The 25,465-nt window shown below is 38.4% G+C and overlaps 2 protein-coding genes across 9 annotated transcripts; both read right to left on the reverse strand.

The window, feature by feature from the left end:
* Nucleotides 1-376: 376 nt before the first annotated feature.
* Nucleotides 377-1,527, reverse strand: LOC128610526 (C-C motif chemokine 3-like). The gene is made up of 3 exons (XM_053629902.1): nucleotides 1,437-1,527; nucleotides 724-835; nucleotides 377-492 (listed from the first exon to the last, which is right to left on the reverse strand). The coding sequence occupies exons 1-3, from the start codon at nucleotides 1,504-1,506 to the stop codon at nucleotides 405-407; spliced, it is 270 nt and encodes an 89-aa protein (XP_053485877.1). The 5' UTR covers nucleotides 1,507-1,527; the 3' UTR covers nucleotides 377-404.
* A 3,178-nt stretch (nucleotides 1,528-4,705) lies between these two features.
* LOC128610525 (C-C motif chemokine 3) lies at nucleotides 4,706-18,182 on the reverse strand. Of its 8 annotated transcripts, none has more exons than XR_008386368.1 (5): nucleotides 9,024-10,179; nucleotides 7,030-7,091; nucleotides 6,292-6,439; nucleotides 5,238-5,349; nucleotides 4,706-5,033 (listed from the first exon to the last, which is right to left on the reverse strand). XR_008386368.1 is itself a non-coding variant. In XM_053629901.1 (3 exons), exons 1-3 carry the CDS (start codon nucleotides 18,170-18,172, stop codon nucleotides 4,922-4,924), a joined length of 294 nt encoding a protein of 97 aa, XP_053485876.1. In that variant the 5' UTR covers nucleotides 18,173-18,182; the 3' UTR covers nucleotides 4,706-4,921. The 8 variants fall into 8 exon arrangements, 1 of the variants encoding a protein (XP_053485876.1); XR_008386366.1 differs by lacking the exon at nucleotides 9,024-10,179 and adding an exon at nucleotides 8,947-8,982 and having other exon boundaries at nucleotides 7,030-8,842; XR_008386362.1 differs by lacking the exon at nucleotides 7,030-7,091 and having other exon boundaries at nucleotides 9,024-9,276.
* Nucleotides 18,183-25,465: the final 7,283 nt, after the last annotated feature.

Consider the following 25,465-nt stretch of genomic DNA (forward strand, 5'->3'; position numbering starts at 1 on the left):
AAGATACTGAGTAGCAAAAAAAAGAACTGATTTTTTTTCAAAGTTTCAAATGTTGTTATCAATGGTGTCACATGACCATTTGAATCTCTTTGAAGGTGATCAACATTGTTATAATTCATTCATCATCACAGCCTATAGTTTAATTCAGTTACACGATGCTGGACTAATTTAAATAAACAAAAGTTTGTTTAAATCTAATTTATTATAAAAAGCTTTATTGCTCCTGTCTAAATACATAAAAAATGCATTTTGTAAAATATATATATATATATATATATATATATATATATATATATATATATATATAATTAATAATATATATAATAATAATAATATTATATATATATTAATGGGCAAAGGATTTAAATATTCATTAAAGGTCAGTTCGGGCCTACAGGAGTAATCTATCGCTGGTCAACTGTTTTCATGTGCTTCTGCACCCACTCGACGCTGGGGTCTGCACACAGCTGACGCCCGCTCTTTAGAGTAAAGCTGCAGAAGAGAGAAGATTTAGGTCAGTGTAAAACTACTTTAAAATCAGAAAATCTAATATTCTCACACACCTAAAACCTCCAAAAAATGTAAAGCGATATTATTTTAAAGTTGATATTATGCATAATCATTAAGCAACAATGGATATGGAAATTCAACTTATTACAATAATAATAATAATAATAATAATAATAATAATAATAATAATAAAACTAGAGAGTGAAAGCTTACATGACTCCAGGTTTTGTACACCGATGTTCTGTTTCCTTATACGCTGTAATGCGTTTTACAGGGATTGGATGTGTCTGGTAACTGAAACAGCATTCAGTTAGTCCATTTACATCTGTGTGAAAACATTTACACATGTAGTACTATGATTAAATACTCAATAAAAAAACATATTAGATATACCGTATGTATGTATGTATATATATTAATCTGGTAAGAGGTGCAGCATTTGCCTGTTTTAGATTGTACCACAGTGGTGTCGAAGTCTAGATTATGATTGGTCAGGAGGTGTTGATTAATTTTCTAGAACAGCGAGTCTGACAGTAGCGCAGCTGAATATCACACGTTTATATTAACGCACTCGTTCTAATACGTTATCGTTTCTATAGTAACAGCTAGTTCGAAGGGACTTGTACAGCAAGTACGCCCCACATAATCAGATTAAAATCGTGTGTGATTGATGATAAGGTGACGTTTTCTGTAAGGAGACATTTATTTAACATTTATGTAAGGAGTCTGCAGTGTCAGTGCTCAGACTACATTTTGTGGTTTATCGGTAATATGACAAGCTACAGACATCCCATAGACATTTAATCTGGTATAACCATATTAAATATCTGATGCCATGTTGTAACTGTTCACAAATTGCTTATAATAATAATAATAATAATAATAATAATAATATCATAGTTACATATTAAAAAAGATTATCTTACGCTCAGCCATTGTGAAGGACTGAAGGCAGGCGAGACCCAGCAGAACCAGCAGGAGACAACGTGAAGACATGACTTCTGATGATGATGATGAGGGTGAGGGTGATGGTAACGATGCAAACAGAATGGTATTAATGCAGGTATCACCTGATACTTGAGTTTATATAAGCTGAAAAGAGGAGGGGGAGAGTGTGGTTTTGGTGTTTGTAGGCGATGAAAAAGTTCCGCTTTGTCTGAGGGAGAGGAAAGACATCTTCCATAGAATACCCGACCGCGGTTTACTGCTAAAATGAGAAAGAACTGCGCGGCGTTGAAGACTTTTTAATCAGACTCACCTTTACACTCCTGTATTAATCACATAAAGTTAAACAAAGATGAACAAGTTCAACTTTATTGAAGTGAAGCAGTAAATCTGTAGTGATCAAACTCTCGTGTTAAACAACACACCACGTCACACACAATACACAGAGATAATACATCATTAATATTAAATGTGCTAATTATTCACACAACATGTATTTGTGTTTGTGGTAAACAGTATTCCTTTCTTCTATCTTTACACAGAGTATAAAAACTGTCATGATTAATAAAACAAATCCTTTAATAAATCATTTCCGGTGAGAGGAAAAATATTGATTCTGAAAAATCCCCTACTGTAGATTTCACATCAGCATTAATTTTCTACGTGTGTGTGTGTGTGTGTGAGTGTGTGTGTGTGAGTGTGTGTGTGTGTGTGTGTGTGTGTGTGTGTGTGTGTGTGTGTGTGTGTGTGAGTGTGTGTGTGTGTGTGTGTGTGTGTGTGTGTGTGTGTGTCTGAAAAACAGGTGAAGGTGCATTTCACCATATTATACCATTAAAACTGCACGTATGAATTCAAGTAAACACATCTGGCACATTTGGTATAATACATTACATGGTCAAAAGTATGTGGACACCTGACCATCACACCCATATGTGGTTCTTCCTGAAACTGTTGCAGTCAGAAGCACACAGTTATATAGAACGTCTTTGTACGCTGTAGCTTTACAATTTCTCTTCACTGGAACTAAGAGGCCCGAACCTGTTATAGCATGACTGCACAAAGCGAGCTCCATGAAGACGTGGTGTGTGAAGGTTAGAAGCAGGGTGAAGAACTTGAGTGTCTTGCACAGAGCCCTGACCTCAACCACATTTAACACGCTAGTGATGAACTGGAACTGGAGTCTCCTTACATCAACATCAGCGCGTGACCTCAACCTCACTAACACTCTTGTAGCTGAATGAACACAAATCCCCACAGCCGCGCCCCGAAATCCAGTGGAAAGCCTTCCCCGAAGAGTGGAGCGTATTATAACAGCAAGGGGTTAATAAATCTGGAACGGGATGTTCAACAAGCATATATGGTATGGTTGTGAAGGTCAGGTGATCACATTTAAAAACAGTTAGTCATAGTGAGAAAATCATTCTGAAAAATAAAACCAAATGCATTACATACTTGTGGAAAATGCGTGAACCATAACACGTGCAATGTCTAAAAACTGCGTTTGTGCATTCCACATGTGACTTGTGTGAAGGCCATGTGAGTTTCAGTAAGGGTCGATTTTCAGATTTTAAAAAGTTACAAAATGTGAATCAACCTGAACGTGTGAGAGAGAAAGAGAGCAGATCATTATGAGAAAAACATGAGCTCAGCAGAAAATGTGCAGGTTGTTCAACAGAATCTAGTGGGTGAGGGAAACAGCTTGATGAGGAGGAGAGTCGCACGCATATGGCGATTAGAAATAATGTGTTTGGCAGACGTTCCACTACATTACATGTAGCTATAAAAAGCTAAAGAGTATGTGTTGTTCTTTAATAAATAAAAATAATGTAATTGTTGACAAGTTGCTGTGGGATAAAACGGATAAGACACTTGCTGTTATTTGTAAATTATCAATGTGTAATGAACGTATATGGAGTGCGTGGGGCGGGAAAAGCACACACGCCCATGTAGTGGTCAGTGGGTTATATAGTGCCGTGTAAGAACTTTATACTTGTAAAAATTGGAATGGAAAACATGTGGGGGAGGGGTGTATAGGAAGAAAATTAGGTCATGGTTTTATATGACAAAGCTGCTTAACCACACCCTTCCCTGATAATATTACAAAAAAAGGACTTAATAGAGTTTAATAAAATGATTATGATAGAAAAAAAAAAAAACTGAATTATTCCTCAGTCAGGCAACATCGTCACTAATTTGTGCTGATTTGATTCTTTTAGTGAGTCAAAATGGTATTTTTTCATGCCAGAGCCTCAGAGGGCGGAAAGTGTGCAAATATGTTCACTCCTCAACAATTTTAGCATTAGCATTAAATAAAAATACAATCAGGCCTATACATATTCTGCCTTTGACAAAGTTATTGCTCTTTTAGCTGTCTCCTACAGTATAGTGTAGTTGGAAGGTTGGGGGTTCCCAGCACTGCCAGGCTCTGAGTTACTGATCAGACGGTCAGGGGCTCCAGCCCCAGCACTGCCAAGCTGCCACTGTTGGGCTCTTGACCAAGGCCCTTAACCCTCTCTGCTCCAGGGGGCGCTGTGTCATGGCAGATCCTGCGCTCTGACCCTGGCATGCTGGGGTATGCGAAGAAAATTATTTCACTGTGCTGTAATGTATACACGACCAATAAAGACTCATTATCATTACCTGGACCAAAATGTGTCATTTTAAAATACAAAAGAGAATCCTCTCAGGGGCCACCTAGTGTTCGGGTCCCTGGGCTACAGTCCATGATGCTCATTGGGATAACACAGCCTTGGCCACGCTGATAGACTCCTAACCAAAAAGACTGAGTGGTGTAATAAAATTAAAGGTGCTTCAACAAAGTATTAGTTCGGGGGTGTGTATACTTATGCAACCAGGTTATTGTAAGTTTTGTATTTTGATCTGTTTTTCTCTGAAAAGTGTGACTTTGGTTTTCAAAGGAACTGTACAGGTTGTACATTTTACATTAAAGATAGAAATGTTCTGATATGTTTATGGTTTATCTTTGTTTCATTTGTTTTTACATCGCAAAAACCTACAGTTTTAACAGGAGTGTGTATCCATTGTAGCGATCAACAACTCAAACGCAATCTGGCAACAGAACAGGAACCCACAGGAGAAAATGTAAAAGATACTGAACTGTGAAAAAACATAAGATAAGATGTCACAAAGATGTCACATGAAACATTTTGATCTCTTTGACGGTGACCAACATTGTTTAATTTTATAATCTGAAAATGTGCTTAAAAAAAATAGAAACGTAGTCATAATAGACAGTTTAAAATGTCCTTTAATATATATAAATTATAATTCATTCATCCTCACAGCCTATAGTTTAGATCAGGTAAACAATAATAGACTAAACGACTGAAAGGTTTGTTTAAATCTGATTTATAATAAAAAGCTTTATTCCTCCTGCCTAAATATATCAAAAGTGCTTTTTGTATTTAAAAAAATAAAATTAAATGCTTATTAATGGAGAGAGGATTTAATCAGTTGTTTGAGGTTGGGTCGGGCGCTGGTTAATTGTTTTCATGAGTTTCTGCACCCACTCGACGCTGGTGTCTGCACACACCTTACGGCCGTCCTTTAGAGTAAAGCTGCAGAGGAGAGATAAGATTTAGATCGGTGTAAAACTGCTATAAAATAATAAAATTATGTCCCAAAATGTTTCAAACCTCCAAAATATTATTATTTTAAAGTTTATGTTATACATAACCACAAATCCATAATGGACATTGAAATACAAACATTTATCATTATTAATTATTAAAAAAAAAAAGGATGAAGGAGTGAAAGCTTACAAGACTCCAGGTTTTGGACACTGATGGTCTGTTACTTCATACGCTGTAATGAGTCTTACAGGGATTGGATGTGTCTGGTATCTGAAACAGCATCGACCACCTTCATTTTGACCTGTGAAAATATTTAAGTATTAAGTTCTGTGAATAAATGTTCAATAAAAACATATTAGATGCTTTTTATCTGGTACGAGGTGCTGCATTAAGATTGTACCACATGACTGTTGAGTTCTGGACTCTGATTGGTCAGAAGGTGTTGATTAATTTTCTACTACAGCGGCTCTGACAGTAGTGCAGATGTAAATCACAGGTTTATATCAATGCACTCGTTCTAAAAATCTGTGTAATTGTTGATACGGTGAAGTTTTCTGTAAGGAGATGTTTAACGTTTATTTAACACTTATGGAAGGAGTCTCCAGTGTCAGCGCTTTGTAACAGTCAGAGGTGAAGCTGTAAGTTTAAGTTTTTGCAGCACCTTCAGGACAGAGGAGTTAGCGCTGATTTCTTAGTAACATGACAAGCTGCATCTTTTAACATCATGACGGAGAAAAAAAGAGTCTGGTGAGAAGAATGTTTATAGCTGCTAGAAGATCAATGAGAACAGGAACTAACGTGTTTTATAGATGGTCCACGACACCATAAATAAAACTATAACCAGATAAAAAGTGTGATGTCATGTTGTAACTGTTCACAGATTGCTGTGGTATAAGAGGAATAACACACTTGGAGACATGCCGTTACAGTAAAATAATCAACTACAGTACCTCTGCTTCATCACCCCACCCCCTCACTCAGTATTTTACTGTAACAGTGCGACAAACACACAGTGGTTTATTAACGCCGGTTATTTTCAGCAACCTGCTCGTCTTTTTAGAGAATTCAGCATCGTTATAAACCAGCGGAGTGTTAATGAGTAATGACTCCAGTCTAGATTATTTTAAAGTAGTCAAAATACTCAATGACATGAATAAGTGAAAATATATATGTATAATATGTACCAAAAATAGTTCTATTATAATATTAATAAAACATATTAAAAAGGTGGACTTTAACTTACTCTCAGCTGTTGTGAAGGACTGAAGACAGACGAGACCCAGCAGAACCAGCAGGAGAGAACGAGAGACCATGACTGCTGATGGTGACGATGATGGTGATGATGATGAGGAGGAGGAGGATGGTCACGATGTGAACTAGAGCTGCAACAACTAATCGATAATAATCAATTATAAACATGGTTGTCACGGAAACTCATTATTGATTATTCGGTCCAAAAACACACACTGGAGAGTACAGACCAAAGTTGTGTCCCAAATGAGAGACTGTACACTTACACTATGCACCCTACCGTCTAGTGTATGAATTTTAGAAGGGTAGAATTATGAAGTTATAAATGATGCCAAAAAGATTTGCATGTGCGGGGTAAGATTTGTGAAAGTGTACAGAAGATAAAGCGTGAATTCAATTCGCATGCGCAAGTTAAGATTTGTAAAGGTGGAAATCAAGATTCCAGCGTAAGAAAAAAAGATCTGCAGCATTTTAATGCTTTTTGTAAGTGTAATTCATGTGCTGTGAAACTCTAGCATCATTTAAACACGAAATAAATATGACCTGTATTCTTCTGTATTCTTCTGCATTTACTGTTACCTGAATGGTTCAATCTACACACCATCTACACAGACTTCTTTATCTTCATTTGGCTCAGCATCGTTCTCACTGCCGAGAGGGTACTTTGCATTCACCCGTACATGATAAAAATAAAACTTAATTAAAACACTATCCTTTATTAGTTGTGTACCATTAAGCTGACTCCCATGTGTTCATACTGGATTTCTAGCTGGTGTGAAGAAAGAATATCTCCTGGAAGAAAGGTATTGTATTGGTTTGGTTTTACATAGAAATTCTGTATATCATATAATCTGCTTACAGCATTGAGATAATGCTAAACTCTATAACTAAACCATTTAACACAAAATCTCTGAGAAATAAAACACAAAGCGTGTTTCTATTGCTTTTTTATTCTACTATTCGGTGTCAGACTAAGTGGCTAGTTCTCAGAATCATGCAGTGCTTGTCCCAACAATACCCAAAACAATACTTTTACTACTCCATATCAAAGATTGCATATGTCTTTGTTCAGATCCTGTTATGATGATGGGTGACGTAATCAGTAGAAAGTAGTTCTACTGGAGTAGTGCATTTATATGGACAGCAGTGATCTAATTATTGACCTTATTCTGAATAAGACAGTATTCTGATTAAGGTGTTTACATGAGTCGCTTTTAGAATACTTTCATGTTCCTGTTGTTCATGTTATAGAACATAGTTAGATTAACGGCACACGTCATTACATCCCCACGCCACGCCGTCCGACGTCCCTCCAGAATTTCACGTATCGATGTACAGTTCGTCTTCGTTATGGTTCCGTATACAGTTTTGGGCGTTTCATTACTAATTTTTACGGAAGCTTCAAGTGCAGTTAATTATTCGTCGTGCTGTACGTGCAAATAGACGACTGCTTGAAGCCGTGGGCTGCGTCCCAAACCGCGTACTTACTTATTATATAGTAGCTGAGATACATGTATTTCGCCTGCTATACAGTGGGTAAGTACGTGGTTTCGGACGCAGCCGTGCTCTCTTGTTTGCCGTCAAACAGCTGAGCACTGCCGTGTGTGTACGTGTCCTGTCGCAAAAACTCCCACACGACGTTACTAGTGTGATTAAGGTGTGTACATGTCAATCAGTACGTTTACATGGACGACGATAATCCGATATGAACCCGATTAAGACGATACTCTGATTAAGAAACTAGCATGTAAACAGAGATTATTGATGACCTTAATCCGATTAAGGTCATACTCGAAGTAAACACAAATGGAATTAAGACGTGTGGAGTATTCCTGTTTTAGTCGCGTTATCGACGTGCGTTACAGACATGTACACACCTTAATCACACTAGTAACGTCGTGTGGGAGTTTTCACCGCATTGTGCGACAGGACACGTACACACACGGCAGCGCTCAACCGTTTTACGGCAAACACGAGAGCACGCCTGCATCTGAAACCGCGTACTTACCTGCTATACAGTAAGCGAAATACATGTATATCAGCTACTATATAGTAAGTAAGTATGCGGTTTGGGACGCAGCCCACGGCTTCAAGCGGTCGTCTATTAGCACGTACAGCATGACTAATAATTAACCGCACTTGAAGCTTTCGTAAAATTGAAAACACCCAAATCTGTATACATATACATCTGTACCATAACGAAGATTAACTGTATGTTCTATAATATATAAAACAGGAACATGAAAGCAGTATTCTAAAAGCGACTCATGTAAACACCTTAATTAGAATATTGTCTTATTCAGAATAAGGTCCATAATTAGATCACTGCTGTCCATGTAAACGTAGTCTGTAACGCACGTCGATAATGCGACTAAAACAGGACTACTCCACACGTCCTAATTCGATTAGTGTTTACTTCGAGTGTGACTTTAATTGGATTAAGGTAATAATAAATTGTTGTTTACATGCTAGATTCTTAATCAGAACATCGTCTTAATCGGATTAATATCGGATTAATGTTGTCCATGTAAACGTACTGTATACTGAGAGAGAGAACAGTACATATCCGGTTATTTCAGGAAAATATTTTCTCCACGTACACAACAAGTCACTTAGACATTTGCAGCAGTTTATAATTTACACATACAGATCACATACGCGCATGCAGATCTTTTAGGCATCATTTATAACTTCATAGAGAATCGTCTCAAATGGAGCACTAACCGGAAGTACACGCCGTTAAGCAGTCGCTGGCAGGTGACGTCGTACGCACGTAATGTGACGCCGCTGGCTCCAGCACTGTGACAGAACCTACTGCGTGCGGTTCAGTACTTATGATCAGTACAATAATAAACACCAACACAATCCGGATTTACTACACCGCGCGGATTCCTGCAGCTCTTCCGCGTCAGCCCCGCTGCATTATGGGATAGCTCAGTATCCACAGTGACCAGTGTGTACTTCCTACACAATCCAGGCGGAAGCAGCAGCACATCCGGGTATTTCTCCCCTCCTGATTTATCAATACTGAGAATCCGCTTTTTTCACACTTCCGGGTTTTGTGTTTTGTTAATTCATGAAAACAAATAAATGTGACGCCTCAGTTCTGGTGTCCGGTTGATATTTCACAAAATTAGAACATGAAATTGAGCATGTGCACTACAAGCGTTCCCTGGGAGTACATTTGTTAAATAAACTACAGTGTATTCAATGTAAATATATACATTTTGTAAACATTTGTACATATGAATAATCCAGCTAATACGATATATCTAACATCTATATTACAAAATATCTCATACAAAATCTAATTATACATTCACCTTGGTTTGTCTATATTTACATATGTTTAATAGAAATTAATACAATATTCTTAATGCAATAATAAATGTTCATGTACTGCATGTAGAATATATGGAAAATATCTATGAAGTGCAAACAATATGTGTAACTGACATTTGGATATGTTAATGAATTCAATATGTAACCAAAATTTAGAATTATTACTTGAGCATAATCGTATAATCAATATTGGTTAAAAAAAACATAATCTATATGTATAATCAACAGTGAGAAGCATAATCTAAATCCATAGAACAATGTTTGATCAGGTTATACTCTGAGTGGATTTGAGTTGAATGAACTCTGTGTTTCAGTGTACAACAATTGTTCTTCTGTATTAGCTGGCTCCTGTGTCCACAGCAATAAAAATTGGCAGTAGATATTTGCATGCGTGAGTAAATAACTTTGAGGTCGATACAAATTAGGGAGTTAGGAGAGGGCCTGGGGAAAGGAGGTAGATATCAGCGGGGACAACCGATAGAGAGGGACAGATGCTCATTGAGGCCTAAGAAGGGAGCCAAGGTCAAGCCTGTGTGAAACCTTTTTTTGTAAAAGAAACCTTGTCCTCATGAAACCTTTTCAAGAAAAACAACTAACTGCGCATGTTCCACAAATTTAAGATAACACATAGACATGAATATTTAATTGTGGCAAAAAAGATTGGTCTGTTTCAATGAGGAAAAGCAAAACCCCACCTACAAAGACCATGCTGTGGAGAAAGGTATATAAAGACATGTTTGTGTTTGCATAATTCGGACTTTCTGCAGACTGTCACACTTTATTGGTTTTCAATAAAGTTTATTTACTTTTTGACATCTACTAAACTCTCTGTCTCTGAAGTTTTTGACTTAGGCTAAAAAGGTTGATTTTATTCATGACACTATGAACAGAAACGTAATTCATACCATTGACAGATACACATCCATGTAAACATTACAGTAATACATGTCTAGCTCTTCTCTCATGAACGCTACAAAGGCATCATCTCGCCAAATCATCTGTATTGTGAGATCTGATTGTGTGTCAGTCATAAAGTCACACCACTGTAGACCAGTCACTGCAAGCTGGCCTTGAACCTTCCAATAGTACTTCTGGGTCTCTTTGAGCTTGGTTTGGCCTGTTTGGATTTTCATGAATGGAACCTGAGCAATGCTGTCAGCAGAGGTGCTTTTACTCCTACTAGTCCGAATGGGAAGGTTTGAGATGGATCGTGCACTCGTATGTCTGGACTGGCTCCTAGATGTGGTGCTTCTGGGTTAACAATAAAACCACAAGGTAGGACACTAACTCTGACTGTCTCAGAATATCTCTTTAAAATACCAGGCTCAAGTTCAAGGCCACATTTCATAGAATTTGTCTGCCTTGTGCCCTTGATGATTCTTGCTGCTAATGACTGACTAGCTGAATCCCCAACCACATGACAAACCTCTCTGAAGCTGCTTGCAGTAACCCTTGATTGACAAATTTGTCCCCAAGCAGTACATTTTGACTGTAGTGTTGTGCCCTCTTCAATCTGACACGCTAAGCTATGAGTAATCTTTATAGACTCCAGATGAAGTGCTTGATGGTGTGTAGGCACAAATTTAAAATTACAGCTGAACTGATAACCATGCACAGGCAGTGGGGGGAAATAGATCTGCAGCCATGGGGGGACACTGGTAGGATAGTGGACTACCAGGAGGTACAGGACCAACTCTATTGTTGACATGCTCCCTAGTATGTGTGCCGGCAAAGGCTGGGGCTTGATCTGATAAAGTTTTGCTCCAGAAGTCAAGAGATGAGGATCTGGAAGGGGACCAAAAGAAATTTATATAAACTATTAGTGTTGAACACATGACGTTGTAGCTGTACACACACACACACACACACACACACACACACACACACACACACACACACACAGTGTTGTGTGTTACCTGTGTAATTAGTTTCCGCTTTGTGTGAAAAAGGCTTATTCGGACATGCTGTACAGGTCCTCTGGTGTACTGCCTATAAACAAATACCAGTACACAGAGGAGCCGAGGATTTTCTGGATAAAAAGTACAATAATGTTTATATTTCTCAAACGTTTTCAGTGGTTTATGATCTACATGGAGAACAAAAATAGTTCTGTCTCCATTTACTTCCAATCTCGATAGTTAGACTTGGAAAATGATTCATTGTCATAAGGGATTGTGGAAACTCACGCTTGTCATGTATAGATTCGGCTTATTTTTATTAGTTAATAAATGCTGAGACGTCCCTAATGTAATATAATTTAATGTACATGAAGTTTTTGTCACTGTGGAAATGGATTTTTTCTGTCTCCAACCCCGATCTTTTATCTTTTCTTCTGCTCCAGGTCAGAATTCTGTTAATAAAGCTCGTTCATTTATAAATACTGAAAAAATCTAAATAGAGCAAATAGTGAGACGCTGGCAGTCCGTCTGCTTTCTGTATTTTATTAGCAATAAATGGATACAGATTTACTCCAAAACAGACAATTACACAGATCATTATATGATAATCCTTTATGGAGCCAGTAAAACATTTACAGTTACAGTTACACAACAACAACAACAACAACAACAACAACAACAACAACAATAATAATAATAATAATAATAACGAGCCACGATTTGATGATAGGGCGCACAGTGGCTTAGTGGTTAGCATGTTTGCCTCACACCTCCAGGGTCGGGGGTTCGATTCCTGCCGGGGCCGTGTGTGTGTGGAGTTTGCATGTTCTCCCTGTGCTGTGGGGGTTTCCTCCGGGTACTCCGGTTTCCTCCCCCAGTCCAAAGACATGCATGGTAGGCTGATTGGCATGTCTAATGTGTCCGTAGTGTGTGTGTGATTGTGCCCTGCGATGGACTGGCCAGGGTGTACCCCGCCCTGTGCCCGATGTTCCCTGGGATAGGCTCCAGGCTCCCCTGAAGAAGGAGTAAGCGGTAGAAGATGGATGGATGGATTTGATGATAATCTATTACATGATTATAACCTGTCGATACACCTACAGTTTGAAGACGAGTGATCCTGACAGTCTGACCTGAAGGCTTGAAGTGCTCACTGTACAGCACAGAGGACTCACCTGAGGGAACACCTTCCCTTCTTTCAGCTCCTTCCCGCTGCATCCTCGACTGTTTCTCTTTGGGAAAGCTTCAGAGTGAGCCAAAATCTCGATTATGGGCAATTTAGTTATAATGTAAACTACATAGAAAAAGTATAATATAAACTATAATATAAACTGAAACTTATTACTGTTGCCCGGACCAATGTGGCGGTGAATGTGGCATCTAGTTATATGTCTATGCAAACTAATCCTTTGGCATGTTGCTTTTCCCCTACAGTGTAGTAGTATAGTAGGGTAGTAGTGTAGTGAAGTAGGGTAGTAGTGTAGTGAAGTAGGGTAGTGTACTTGTGAAGTAGGGTAGTGTAGTAGAGTAGTGTAGTAGTGAAGTAGGGTAGTGTAGTAGTGAAGTAGGGTAGTGTACTTGTGAAGTAGGGTAGTGTAGTAGAGTAGTGTAGTAGGATAGTAGTGTAGTAGTGTAGTAGGGTAGTAGTATAGTGAAGTAGGGTAGTGGGGTAGTGTAATATTGAAGTACGGTCATGTAGTGAAGTCGGGTAGAGTAGTGTAGTAGTGTAGTGGGGCAGAGTTGTGGGGTACTGTAGTAGTGAAGTAGGGCAGTGTAGTAGTGTAGTGTAGTAGTGTAGTGAAGTAGGGTAGTGGGGTAGTGTAATATTGAAGTACGGTCGTGTAGTGAAGTCGGGTAGAGTAGTGTAGTAGTGTAGTGAGGTAGAGTTGTGGGGTACTGTAGTAATGAAGTAGGATAGCGTAGTAGCTTAGTGTAGTAGGGTAGTGTAGTAGTGAAGTAGGGTAGTGTAGTAGTGTAGTAGGGTAGTGTAGTAGTGAAGTAGGGTAGTGTAGTAGTGTAGTAGGGTAGTGTAGTAGTGAAGTAGGGTAGTAGGATAGTGTAGTAGTATAGTGTAGTAAGTTAATGTAGTAGTGAAGTAGGATAGCGTAGTAGCTTAGTGTAGTAGGGTAGTGTAGAAGTGTAGTGAAGTAGGGTAGTGTAGTAGTGAAGTAGTGTAGTAGTGTAGTAGGGTAGTAGGGTAGTAGTGTAGTGAAGTAGGGTTGTGTAGTAGTGTAGTAGAGAAGTAGTGTAGTAGGGTAGTGGTGTAGTGAAGTAGGGTAGTGGGGTAGTAGTGTAGTGAAGTAGGGTAGTGTAGTAGTGAAGTAGTGTAGTAGGGTAGTGGGGTAGTGAAGTAGGGTAGTGTAGTAGTGTAGTAGAGAAGTAGTGTAGTAGGGTAGTGGTCTAGTGAAGTAGGGTAGTGTAGTAGTGTAGTGAAGTAGTGTAGTAGGGTAGTGGTGTAGTGAAGTAGGGTAGTGTAGTAGTGTAGTGAAGTAGGGTAGTGTAGTAGTGTAGTGAAGTAGTGTAGTAGGGTAGTGGTGTAGTGAAGTAGGGTAGTGTAGTAGTGTAGTAGTGAAGTAGTGTAGTAGGGTAGTAGTGAAGTAGTGTAGTAGGGTAGTGGTGTAGTGAAGTAGGGTAGTGTAGTAGTGTAGTAGTGAAGTAGTGTAGTAGGGTAGTAGTGAAGTAGTGTAGTAGGGTAGTGGGGTAGTGTAATATTGAAGTACGGTCGTGTAGTGAAGTCGGGTAGAGTAGTGTAGTAGTGTAGTGAGGTAGAGTTGTGGGGTACTGTAGTAATGAAGTAGGATAGCGTAGTAGCTTAGTGTAGTAGGGTAGTGTAGTAGTGAAGTAGGGTAGTGTAGTAGTGTAGTAGGGTAGTGTAGTAGTGAAGTAGGGTAGTGTAGTAGTGTAGTAGGGTAGTGTAGTAGTGAAGTAGGGTAGTAGGATAGTGTAGTAGTATAGTGTAGTAAGTTAATGTAGTAGTGAAGTAGGATAGCGTAGTAGCTTAGTGTAGTAGGGTAGTGTAGAAGTGTAGTGAAGTAGGGTAGTGTAGTAGTGAAGTAGTGTAGTAGTGTAGTAGGGTAGTAGGGTAGTAGTGTAGTGAAGTAGGGTTGTGTAGTAGTGTAGTAGAGAAGTAGTGTAGTAGGGTAGTGGTGTAGTGAAGTAGGGTAGTGGGGTAGTAGTGTAGTGAAGTAGGGTAGTGTAGTAGTGAAGTAGTGTAGTAGGGTAGTGGGGTAGTGAAGTAGGGTAGTGTAGTAGTGTAGTAGAGAAGTAGTGTAGTAGGGTAGTGGTCTAGTGAAGTAGGGTAGTGTAGTAGTGTAGTGAAGTAGTGTAGTAGGGTAGTGGTGTAGTGAATTAGGGTAGTGTAGTAGTGTAGTGAAGTAGGGTAGTGTAGTAGTGTAGTGAAGTAGTGTAGTAGGGTAGTGGTGTAGTGAAGTAGGGTAGTGTAGTAGTGTAGTAGTGAAGTAGTGTAGTAGGGTAGTAGTGAAGTAGTGTAGTAGGGTAGTGGTGTAGTGAAGTAGGGTAGTGTAGTAGTGTAGTAGTGAAGTAGTGTAGTAGGGTAGTAGTGAAGTAGTGTAGTAGGGTAGTGGGGTAGTGAAGTAGGGTAGTGTAGTAGGGTAGTAGTGTAGTGAAGTAGGGTAGTGGGGTAGTGAAGTAGTGTAGTAGGGTAGTGGGGTAGTGAAGTAGGGTAGTGTAGTAGGGTAGTAGTGTAGTGAAGTAGGGTAGTGGGGTAGTGAAGTAGTGTAGTAGGGTAGTGGGGTAGTGAAGTAGGGTAGTGTAGTAGTGTAGTAGTGAAGTAGTGTAGTAGGGTAGTAGTGAAGTAGTGTAGTAGGGTAGTGGGGTAGTGAAGTAGGGTAGTGTAGTAGGGTAGTAGTGTAGTGAAGTAGGGTAGTGGGGTAGTGAAGTAGTGTAGTAGGGTAGTGGGGTAGTGAAGTAGGGTAGTGTAGTAGGGTAGTAGTGTAGTGAAGTAGGGTAGTGTAGTAGTGTAGTAGTGAAGTAGTGTAGTAGGGTAGTAGTGAAGTAGTGTAGTAGGGTAGTGGGGTAGTGAAGTAGGGTAGTGTAGTAGGGTAGTAGTGTAGTGAAGTAGGGTAGTGGGGTAGTGAAGTAGTGAAGTAGGGTAGTGTAGTAGTGAAGTAGTGTAGTGTAGTAGGGTAGTAGTGTAGTGAAGTAGGGTAGTGTAGTAGTGTAGTAGTGAAGTAGTGTAGTGTAGTAGGGTAGTAGTGTAGTGAAGTAGGGTAGTGGGGTAGTGTAGTATTGAAGTACGGTCATGTAGTGTAAATTATGTGGTATATGATAACGGGAGTGATCTAAGTGATTAATAATACAGTAGTGATAAACAGTGGGAGCGCAAGTAAAATCTGTAATGTCTAATTAAAACAGTACGATCAGAGTAAACATAAATAAAACAATATGCCTAAAGGCGGTGAGTAACAGGAACCATAAGGTGCAGTGAAAGTGAGATTTTATTATTAATTTAGGACTGTAGTTTAATTATCAGTGCTTTTTTTGTTCATCCATAAAAAATAATGCATAAATACTTTTTTTTTTTTTTTTGGTTAAACAGTTGTGTTAATGTTAAGTTTTAGTCTGAAGTTTATATTTTGTAACACTAAGTTTGTGGATTTTATTTTAAATAAATGAAATAATTATATTTCAAATTTGCTTTAAAACATCAATTTAATCGATTAATCGAAAAAATGGGAAAAGAATCAATCGGCCGATTCATCGGTTATACCTGTTAGTTGCATCTGTAATAAATACCATGATCTGTACTGGGGGTACAAAAGGCACCGAACTGTAGAAATGACTCTTTTTTAATTTTTTAAAATGTTGCTATCAAAGATATCAGGTGACCAACATTGTTTTCTTTTATAATGTGAAAATGTGGTTAATAAAATAGAAACAAAGTCATAATAGACAGTTTAAAATGTCCTTTAATATGTATAAAAATATAATTAATTCATCCTCACAGCCTATAGTTTAATTCAGTTAAACAATGTTAGACTAATTTAAACAAAAGCTTGTGTAAATAGGATACAGAGTAAGAAGCTTTATTCCCTCTGTCTAAATACATAAAAAGTGCTCTTTGGAAAGAAAAACAATAAAACAAAACAAATAAAATGAATAGTTTATTAATGGAGAGAGGATTTAATCAGTTGTTTGAGGTTAGGTCGAGCGCTGGTTAATTTTTTTCATGTGTTTCTGCACCCACTCGACGCTGGTGTCTGCACACACCTTACGGCCGTCCTTTAGAGTAAAGCTGCAGAGGAGAGATAAGATTTAGATCGGTGTAAAACTGCTAAAAAATAATAAAATCACATCCCAAAATGTTTCAAACCTCCAAAATATTATTATTTTAAAGTTTATATTATACATAACCACAAATCCATGATGGACATTGAAATACAAACATTTATCATTATTAATTATTTAAAAAAAAAAGAATGAAGGAGTGAAAGCTTACATGACTCCAGGTTTTGGACACTGACGGTCTGTTACTTCATACGCTGTAATGAGTTTTACAGGGATTGGATGTGTCTGGTATATGGAACAGCATGGACCTACTTCATTTCCATCTGTGAAAATATTTAAGTATTAAGTTCTGTGAATAAATGTTCAATAAAAACATATTAGATGCTTTTTATCTGGTACGAGATGCTGCATTAAGATTGTACCACATGACTGTTGAGTTCTGGACTCTGATTGGTCAGAAGGTGTTGATTAATTTTCTACTACAGCGGCTCTGACAGTAGTGCAGATGTAAATCACAGGTTTATATTAATGCGCTCGTTCTAAAAATCTGTGTAATTGTTGATACGGTGAAGTTTTCTGTAAGGAGATGTTTAACGTTTATTTAACACTTATGGAAGGAGTCTCCAGTGTCAGCGCTTTGTAACAGTCAGAGGTGAAGCTGTAAGTTTAAGTTTTTGCAGCACCTTCAGGACAGAGGAGTTAGCGCTGATTTCTTAGTAACATGACAAGCTGCATCTTTTAACATCATGACGGAGAAAAAAAGAGTCTGGTGAGAAGAATGTTTATAGCTGCTAGAAGATCAATGAGAACAGGAACTAACGTGTTTTATAGATGGTCCACGACACCATAAATAAAACTATAACCAGATAAAAAGTGTGATGTCATGTTGTAACTGTTCACAGATTGCTGTGGTATAAGAGGAATAACACACTTGGAGACATGCTGTTACAGTAAAATAATCAACTACAGTACCTCTGCTTCATCACCCCACCCCCTCACTCAGTATTTTACTGTAACAGTGCGACAAACACACAGTGGTTTATTAACGCCGGTTATTTTCAGCAACCTGCTCGTCTTTTTAGAGAATTCAGCATCGTTATAAACCAGCGGAGTGTTAATGAGTAATGACTCCAGTCCAGATTATTTTAAAGTAGTCAAAATACTCAATGACATGAAAAAGTGAAAATATATATGTATAATATGTACCAAAAATAGTTCTATTATAATATTAATAAAACATATTAAAAAGGTGGACTTTAACCTACTCTCAGCTGTTACATATTAAATATTATAAAAACAACAAAGTAACTTTATCTTACTCTGGGCTGTTGTGAAGGACTGAAGACAGGCGAGACCCAGCAGAACCAGCAGGAGAGAACGAGAGACCATGACTGCTGATGGTGACGATGACGATGATGATGATGATGATGATGATGATGAGGACGATGGTCACGATGTGAACAGAATGGTCTCAGTGCAGATATCAGCTCACTCTTCAGTTTATATAAGCCGATAAGAAGAGTGGGAGAGTGTGGTTTGGGTATTTGAAGGTGACAGTAAAAGTTCCCCTTTGACTAAGAGGGACAAAAAAAAATTTCTTCCATAGAATACCCCGCTGCGGTTTTCACCTAAGGTGAGAACTTACCTCACACTGCCGTATTAAGCACAGTAAGTAAAGTAATGATGAGCAAGTGCAGCTTTATCCAGGTGAAACCGATAATACATGAATATGACTCAATATGGCTAATAATTCACACTACTTGTACTTCATTATTCCTTTCCCTGTGTTTGAAGTGCAAAGTACTAAACAATATTCCTTTTTTATAAAAAAGATCATAATAAATAAAACATTATTTAACGTGGTGGATTGAAAACCACTGATTCTGATAAAATCCATAAGTTTCACATAACCTGACCATCACACCCATATGTGGTTCTTCCTGAAACTGTTGCAAAGTCAGAAGCACACAATTATATAGAACATCTTTGTACGCTGTAGCTTTACAATTTCTCTTCACTGGAACTCAGAGGCCCGAACCTGTTCCAGCATAATACCTCTGTGCACAAAGCGAGCTCCATGAAGACATGGTATGTGAAGGTTGGAAGAAGGTTGGAAGAAGGTTGGAAGAAGGTAGAAGAACTCAAGTGTCCTGCACAGAGCCCTGACCTCAACCCGAGTGAACACCTTTAGGATGAACTGGAACTGGAGTCTCCTCACATCAACATGTGGTTCTTCCCCAAACTGTTCCCACAGAAGCATACAAATGTATTGAATGTCTTTGTACGCTGTAGCTTTTCAATTTCCTTTCACTGGATCTAAGAGGCCCAAACCTGTTCCATTAAGCTCCATGAAGACGTGTTGTGTTAAGGTTGGAAGAAGGTAGAAGAACTCGTGTGTCCCGCACAGAGCCCTGATCTCTGAACCCCAATGGACACCTTGAACTGGAACGCCGACTGCATCCTCGACATCCCGACATCAATACCTGCTCCTCCCTGATGGCTGAATGATCACAAATCCCCACAGCCACACTCCAAGATCTAGTGGAAAGCCTTCTCAGAAGAGTGGAGCTTAATATGACAGTAAAGAGGGAATGAATCTGAAACGCGATGTTCAGTAAGCTCATATGGGTGTCATGGTCAGGTGATCACATTTAAAAACAGTTAGTCATGGTGAGCATTACATACATGTGGAATGTGAAAAGCCACGTTTTTACATTCCACATGTGACTTGTGTGATTATTCACCTATGAAGGTCATGTGATATTCTGTAAACAAAATAAAAAATATAACATATGAACCAGCCTGAACGTGTGAGAGAGAAAGAGTGCAGATCATTACGAGGAAAAAATGAGCTCCGCAGAAAGTCAGCAGCTTGTGGTCAAGAGAATCTAGTGGGGGAGGGGAAGTGGTTCGATGAGGAGGAGAGTCGCACACATATAGCGATTAGAAATAATGTGTCTGGCAGACATTCCACTACATTACATGTAGCTATAAAAAGCTAAAGAGTATGTGTTGTTCTTTAATCAATAAAAATAATGTAATTGTTGACAAGTTGCTGTGGGATAAGAGGAATAAAACACATGGAAACATGCTGTTATAGCCAAATAATCCATTTATAATCAATGTATATGGAGTGCGTGGGACGGGAAAAACACAGAAGCACATGTAATGGTCAGTGGGTTATATAGTGCAGCGTAAGAACTTAATAATCATGGAAAATACAGACCGAGAGAAGGGGGTGGTGGGGGGGGGGGTGTGCATAGGAAATTAGGTCATGGTATTATATCTGGTATTATAAGCTGCTTAACCACACACTTCCCTCGTAATATTACAAAATGGAACAGAGGGAGTTTAATAAAATGATGACGATAGAAAAAATCCTCAGTTAAACAGCATCGTTATTTGTGCTGATTTGATTTGTATTTTCTGTTTATGAGTCAAAACATAAATCTTTTCATACCAGAGCCTCAGAGAGCAGAAAGACTGCAAATACATTCACACCTCAACTATATTAGCATTAAAATAAATCTCACATGTAGGTATATACAGTATGTTTGGCCTTTGTCAAAATTCCTGATGTTAAGCTGTCTATCACAGTATATTGGAGTTATCGTATTTAAATTTAAACCAGGAGGGGGTTTATATCCCAATCAGATGAATGGAGTTGGAATTACAGTACTTTTTATATATACCCTTCAACCCACCAAACCCTTTACTGCAGCTGTCTTCACTTTGTGCTTGTTCTTGGGGTATTTTTTCTTCACTTTTCTCTTGAGTAAGTGAGATACAGCTCAGCTGGAGTGAGGTCAGGTGATTGACATTCCACTTCTTTGCCTTAAATAAGTATTGGGTTGCTTTCGAAGTATGTGAAGCACCATCCAATGAGTTTTAAAGCATTGGGCTGAATGTGAGCAGATGCAGTAATATCGCACTTCAGAATCCATCCTGCTTGTTTTGTCGGCGAACACATCATCAATAAATACAACAGAACCAGTTCCAGTGGAAACCGTACATTCCCACACCATAAGATTGTAGTACATAAGAAATGGTACGTTTAAGATCCTGAGCAGTTCCTTTCCTTTTCCATCATTCTGCTAGAAGTTGATCTTTGTCGTATCTGTCCATAGGATGTTGTTCCAGAACTGTAAAGGCTTTTTATTACATTTTTCTTTTTTTTATTTTGTGGAAAACTCTAATCTGGGCTTCCTGTTTTTGAGGCCTACCAATGGTTTACACCTTGTGGTTTAACCTCTGTATTTACTCTGGTGAAGTCTTCTCTTGACTGTTGACTTTGACAGAGATACGCCAACCACCTGGAGCATGTTCTTCATCTGGTCAACTGTTGCGAAGGTTTTTTTTTCAACACCAGGGAAGGAATTATTCTACTCGTTATCTACTACTTTAGTTTTCAGTGGTCTTCTGGGCCTTTTGGCGTTTCTGAGCTCAGCAGTGCATCCCTTTTTTTCTAAGTTTATACCAGATTTGCACTGACCTGAGTTTATTTAGATTTTTCAAGTCAAATGCCACACGTGAAATTAACTCTAGACCTTTTATCTTTGTAAGTGAGGGAATAACACACACCTGGCCATGGCAGAACAGCTATTTGGCAATTACTTTAAACCCCTAAACAAACATTGAGGGTGGGGGTGTTCGCATATAAAATGTGCTGTAATTCCTACACTATTCACCCAGTTTAGATGCAAATACCCTTCAGGAAAAATCTGCGCTTTGATTTCACACTCATTATTTAATTTCACCTTCAATATACTGTGGTAGAAAGTTCAAAATATATATTTAAATATTTAAATAAAACATCTATGGGCCTAACTTTTTATATCAAGTTAAACCCAAATAAAAATCAAATCTTATTAAATGATTAGTTTAGTGGAAAAGATGGATAGATAGAAGGAAATGAGTGGACAGTGATGGATGGATGGAGTTAAAGTGGTTTAGAAGAAAAGAGAGATAAAGATAGGTCTTTCATTATTACGTATATGATGTATAGATGAATGTAGGAGTCCCCCTACATTCACTCATGCAACCTTATGCTCTGCCACTACACTGGCTTCCTGTTTAGTAATATGACGCTTACTTACAGCGTTAATAATAGATCACCGCCCACACTCCACGAGTGCATTAATATAAACCTGTTATCTACAGCTGCACTACTGTTTAACCTCAGTAATCAAGAGGAGATGTTCTCACTCCTCAAAAAATAATAATAATAAAAAATTGTCAAATAAAAGCCACTTATTTTCTAGAAATTGGCTTTGCTTAATGGAGAGTAGTCATCATGATAGCACACACACACACACACACATACACATGCGCGCGCACACACACACACATGCGCGCGCGCACACACACACACATGCACACGCACACACACACACACACATGCACACGCACACACACATGCACACACACACACGCACACACACACACACACACACGCACATTCTAAGCTTCCCCAATTACAAATGGTATGAATTTTCCTTATAAGGGTAAGGTGTCATATACAAGAGGCAAGAAGGGACTTTCAGAGATACACAGCTATAGTTTTGAATTTCCATTAACATATTAAAGTGGAGTTGATTGATTTGTTGTTGGTCTCCTAAACTGATTTTTCTTGTCAGGCCCCAAAATGGTTACCTAAGATGAGTTTAACACACCTGTTCTAAATGGAGCAGCAGTATAAGCCTAACTAAACACATAATGAGCTACAGATCAGATGGATGACAGATGAAAGGAAAAACGGTGGCTCTGTTATCCCTGAGGGGGATTTATTTTTGCTCCACTTGTCGCCTCAGAGGCAAAAGTCCTTCCAAATCACCACAAAGCTCTTATGACCTGATCATCTTTATTATCAAATGAGGGGCGTGGTCAGTTCCAGAGTGACTCCGCCCCCATCCACTAGGCAAGTGGACTCACTGTATGGTTTGATGGGGATGATTAAATGAAAATGATGTAAATCACCGGGTCTCAAATCTGCGTGAGATTTTGGATTGATGTGTTAGTCTGCAATTAACACCACCATCATCACAACTCCAGCTGAGGGAATATGGTTTAGAAGAACATCTCGTTCCTTGCCCAATTTCATGTATTATTATTGGGCGGCTAATATTCAGAAACTGGTGCTCTGGGTGCAGGCCCCCTCTCTTCCATGGTGCCACTTAGAAGCGAAGTCTTGTACTTCAACCTCCCTCCCTGCTATGGTGTTCTCCTCCCTTCCTATAGCCCTTTCACAATACACGCATAATAAGTAGTATGTACCTCTCTAGAAATTTTCTATCAGTTTCGCCGTCATTTTAAATCCATCTCGGCCTCAACCATGGCACCTATATGTAATAGCCACCTCTTTTCCCCCTCCTTTATGGATTCCACATTCTCTTTGTGGGAAAAGAAGGATCTGAAACTCTTTGAGGATCTTTTCATTAATAATGTGTTTGCAAACTTTTCTGAATTATCCTCGTCATTCAGCCTGCCTCCGTCTCGCCTATTCCGTTTCTTTCAAGTTAGGCATTGTGTCTCCTCCCTATTCGCTGGTTTTCCCTCCTTACCTACAAAGTCTGCATGGGAAGAGGTGTTCAAGCTGAATCCTCATGAGGTGGCATTATCTCACGGATATATGCAACGATCTGGTCACAGGATGATTCTTACAATATCAAAACCATTGGTGCTTGGGAGGAGGAATTGGGCCTGGAGCTTGAGGATGATTACTGGGGCAGAGCGTTAGATAATATACGTACTGCCAGGTCTTGTGTTAGACTCAGTTTCATACAGTTTAAAGTGGTCCATAGAGCTCACCTCTCTGGGAGTAAACTGTCTAAAATATGTCCCAATGTTCCTGACATGTGTGAAAAATGCAAACTTTCCCCGTGTAACCTCAGTCATATGTTTGCACTCTGTCCCAAATTGCAGAACTTTTGGAACTCTTTCTTCGAAACTATGTCCGATGTTCTTAAAATCAAATTAGATGTCTGTCCTTTAATTGCCATCTTTGGTGTTTCATCTCAGCGTCAGCCTCTGAACCATAAACAAGCTAGTGTTGTGGCCTTTGCATCGTTACTTGCTCGGCGCAGAATATTGCTACCTTGGACCTCTCCACAACCCCCCTCTATATCAGTCTGGCTTAGAGATTTAATCTTCTTTTTAAAACTTGAAAAAATCAAGTACAACATCAGAGGCAGGGGTGACTCATTTTTGGGGAAATGGGCACAATTTATTACCTACTTCAATGATGTACGCACCCTGGTGGTGGATTGAGGAGAGGTGAACTGTAATTCCTGATCATCTTACCCCTTTTTTTTGTTGTTGTTGTTGTTTTGGGTTTTTATGTTTATTAGTTGTTTTTTTTTATGTGTTTTTTTTCTTCTTTGGTTGTTTGTTTATTGTTTTTTGTTTACCCCTTTTGGTTTTGGCTGTGGTTGTTTGTTGGGCTTGTTGGGTGGGGTGTTATGTAAAATGTAAATTTTCAATAAAAATTCTATGATCAAAAAAGAAGAACATCTCGTAGTTCCAGAGACGTGTAGAGTCGATACAGTACCAAGGTGTATTGATGCTGAATCTGTTCTTGTGCCTCATGGTAGTTTAAAGTCTTAGTAACACACTGTATATGTATGCTTTGTCCTGTAACTGTCACTTGTCTGTCTATGTTTACTCGATGTAGGCCAATTGTGACACATTTTTCCTAACTCCAAACTCTCTACTGTTTGCGTGATGCCGTCTGTAGCATTATTGTCATTGCAGGTGGGGACAGGTTTACTCAAAAATAAAAACATATAGATTTTAATGGAATGTTTAACACAATTAACAAAACTATCAAATAAACAGTATAGATAGTATAATAAATACCTTAATGTATTTAAGTGTTTATCCAATCTACTGTAGGGTCATGTGTGTTATGTGTGTTGCATTATAACAGTCTAGCCTACATAATATCTGATAAAGAGCTGACATTCTCTGATTAGTAACTGCGGAATAAAACTCTGTGTGTGGTGCTGTTACAGTAAAATAATCAGTAATGAAGCAGAGCTACTGTAACCACCCTGAAGTTGATCCTGAAGCACATCCCAAAGTGTTTTATTCCCCTTATACTGCAGCTGTTTGCCAATGAATGTTTTTATTATTTGTTAAAGGATGACATGTTGTACTTTTTTGTTTATAGTTATACGTAGTTCAGTACACATCTGCATATAGCTGTCAAGAAATTAAACATAATTTGTCAGCAAAACAGGAACTTATACAGTACATGGGAGAAAAGAATGAAAGATACTGAGAAGTGAAAACGTTTTTTATCCATTGTTGCTTTCAAAGATATCATGAACATTTTAATGTCGTTGAAGGTGACCAACATTGTTTTCTTTTAAAATGTGAAAATGCGATTTTTAAAAATGATTTAAAACAGTACAAAAATAAAATGAATGAATCCCCAGTGCCTATAGTTTAATTCAGTTAAATAATGCTGGACTAATTCAAGCAAAAGTTGGTTAAAACTGGATATACAAGTATACAAGTAAAAAGCTTTATTCCTTCTGTATACATTCATAAAAAAGCGCATTATGTAAAAAATAAAATAAAAAATCGTATAAATGGCCAGAGGATTTAAACGCACGTTTGAGGTTAGGTCGAGCTTTCATACATTTGCTTATCAATTTTTTTAATGAGATTCTGCACCCACTC

The sequence above is a fragment of the Ictalurus furcatus genome, chromosome 7, assembly GCF_023375685.1.
Source record: "Ictalurus furcatus strain D&B chromosome 7, Billie_1.0, whole genome shotgun sequence".
NCBI lineage: Eukaryota > Metazoa > Chordata > Actinopteri > Siluriformes > Ictaluridae > Ictalurus > Ictalurus furcatus.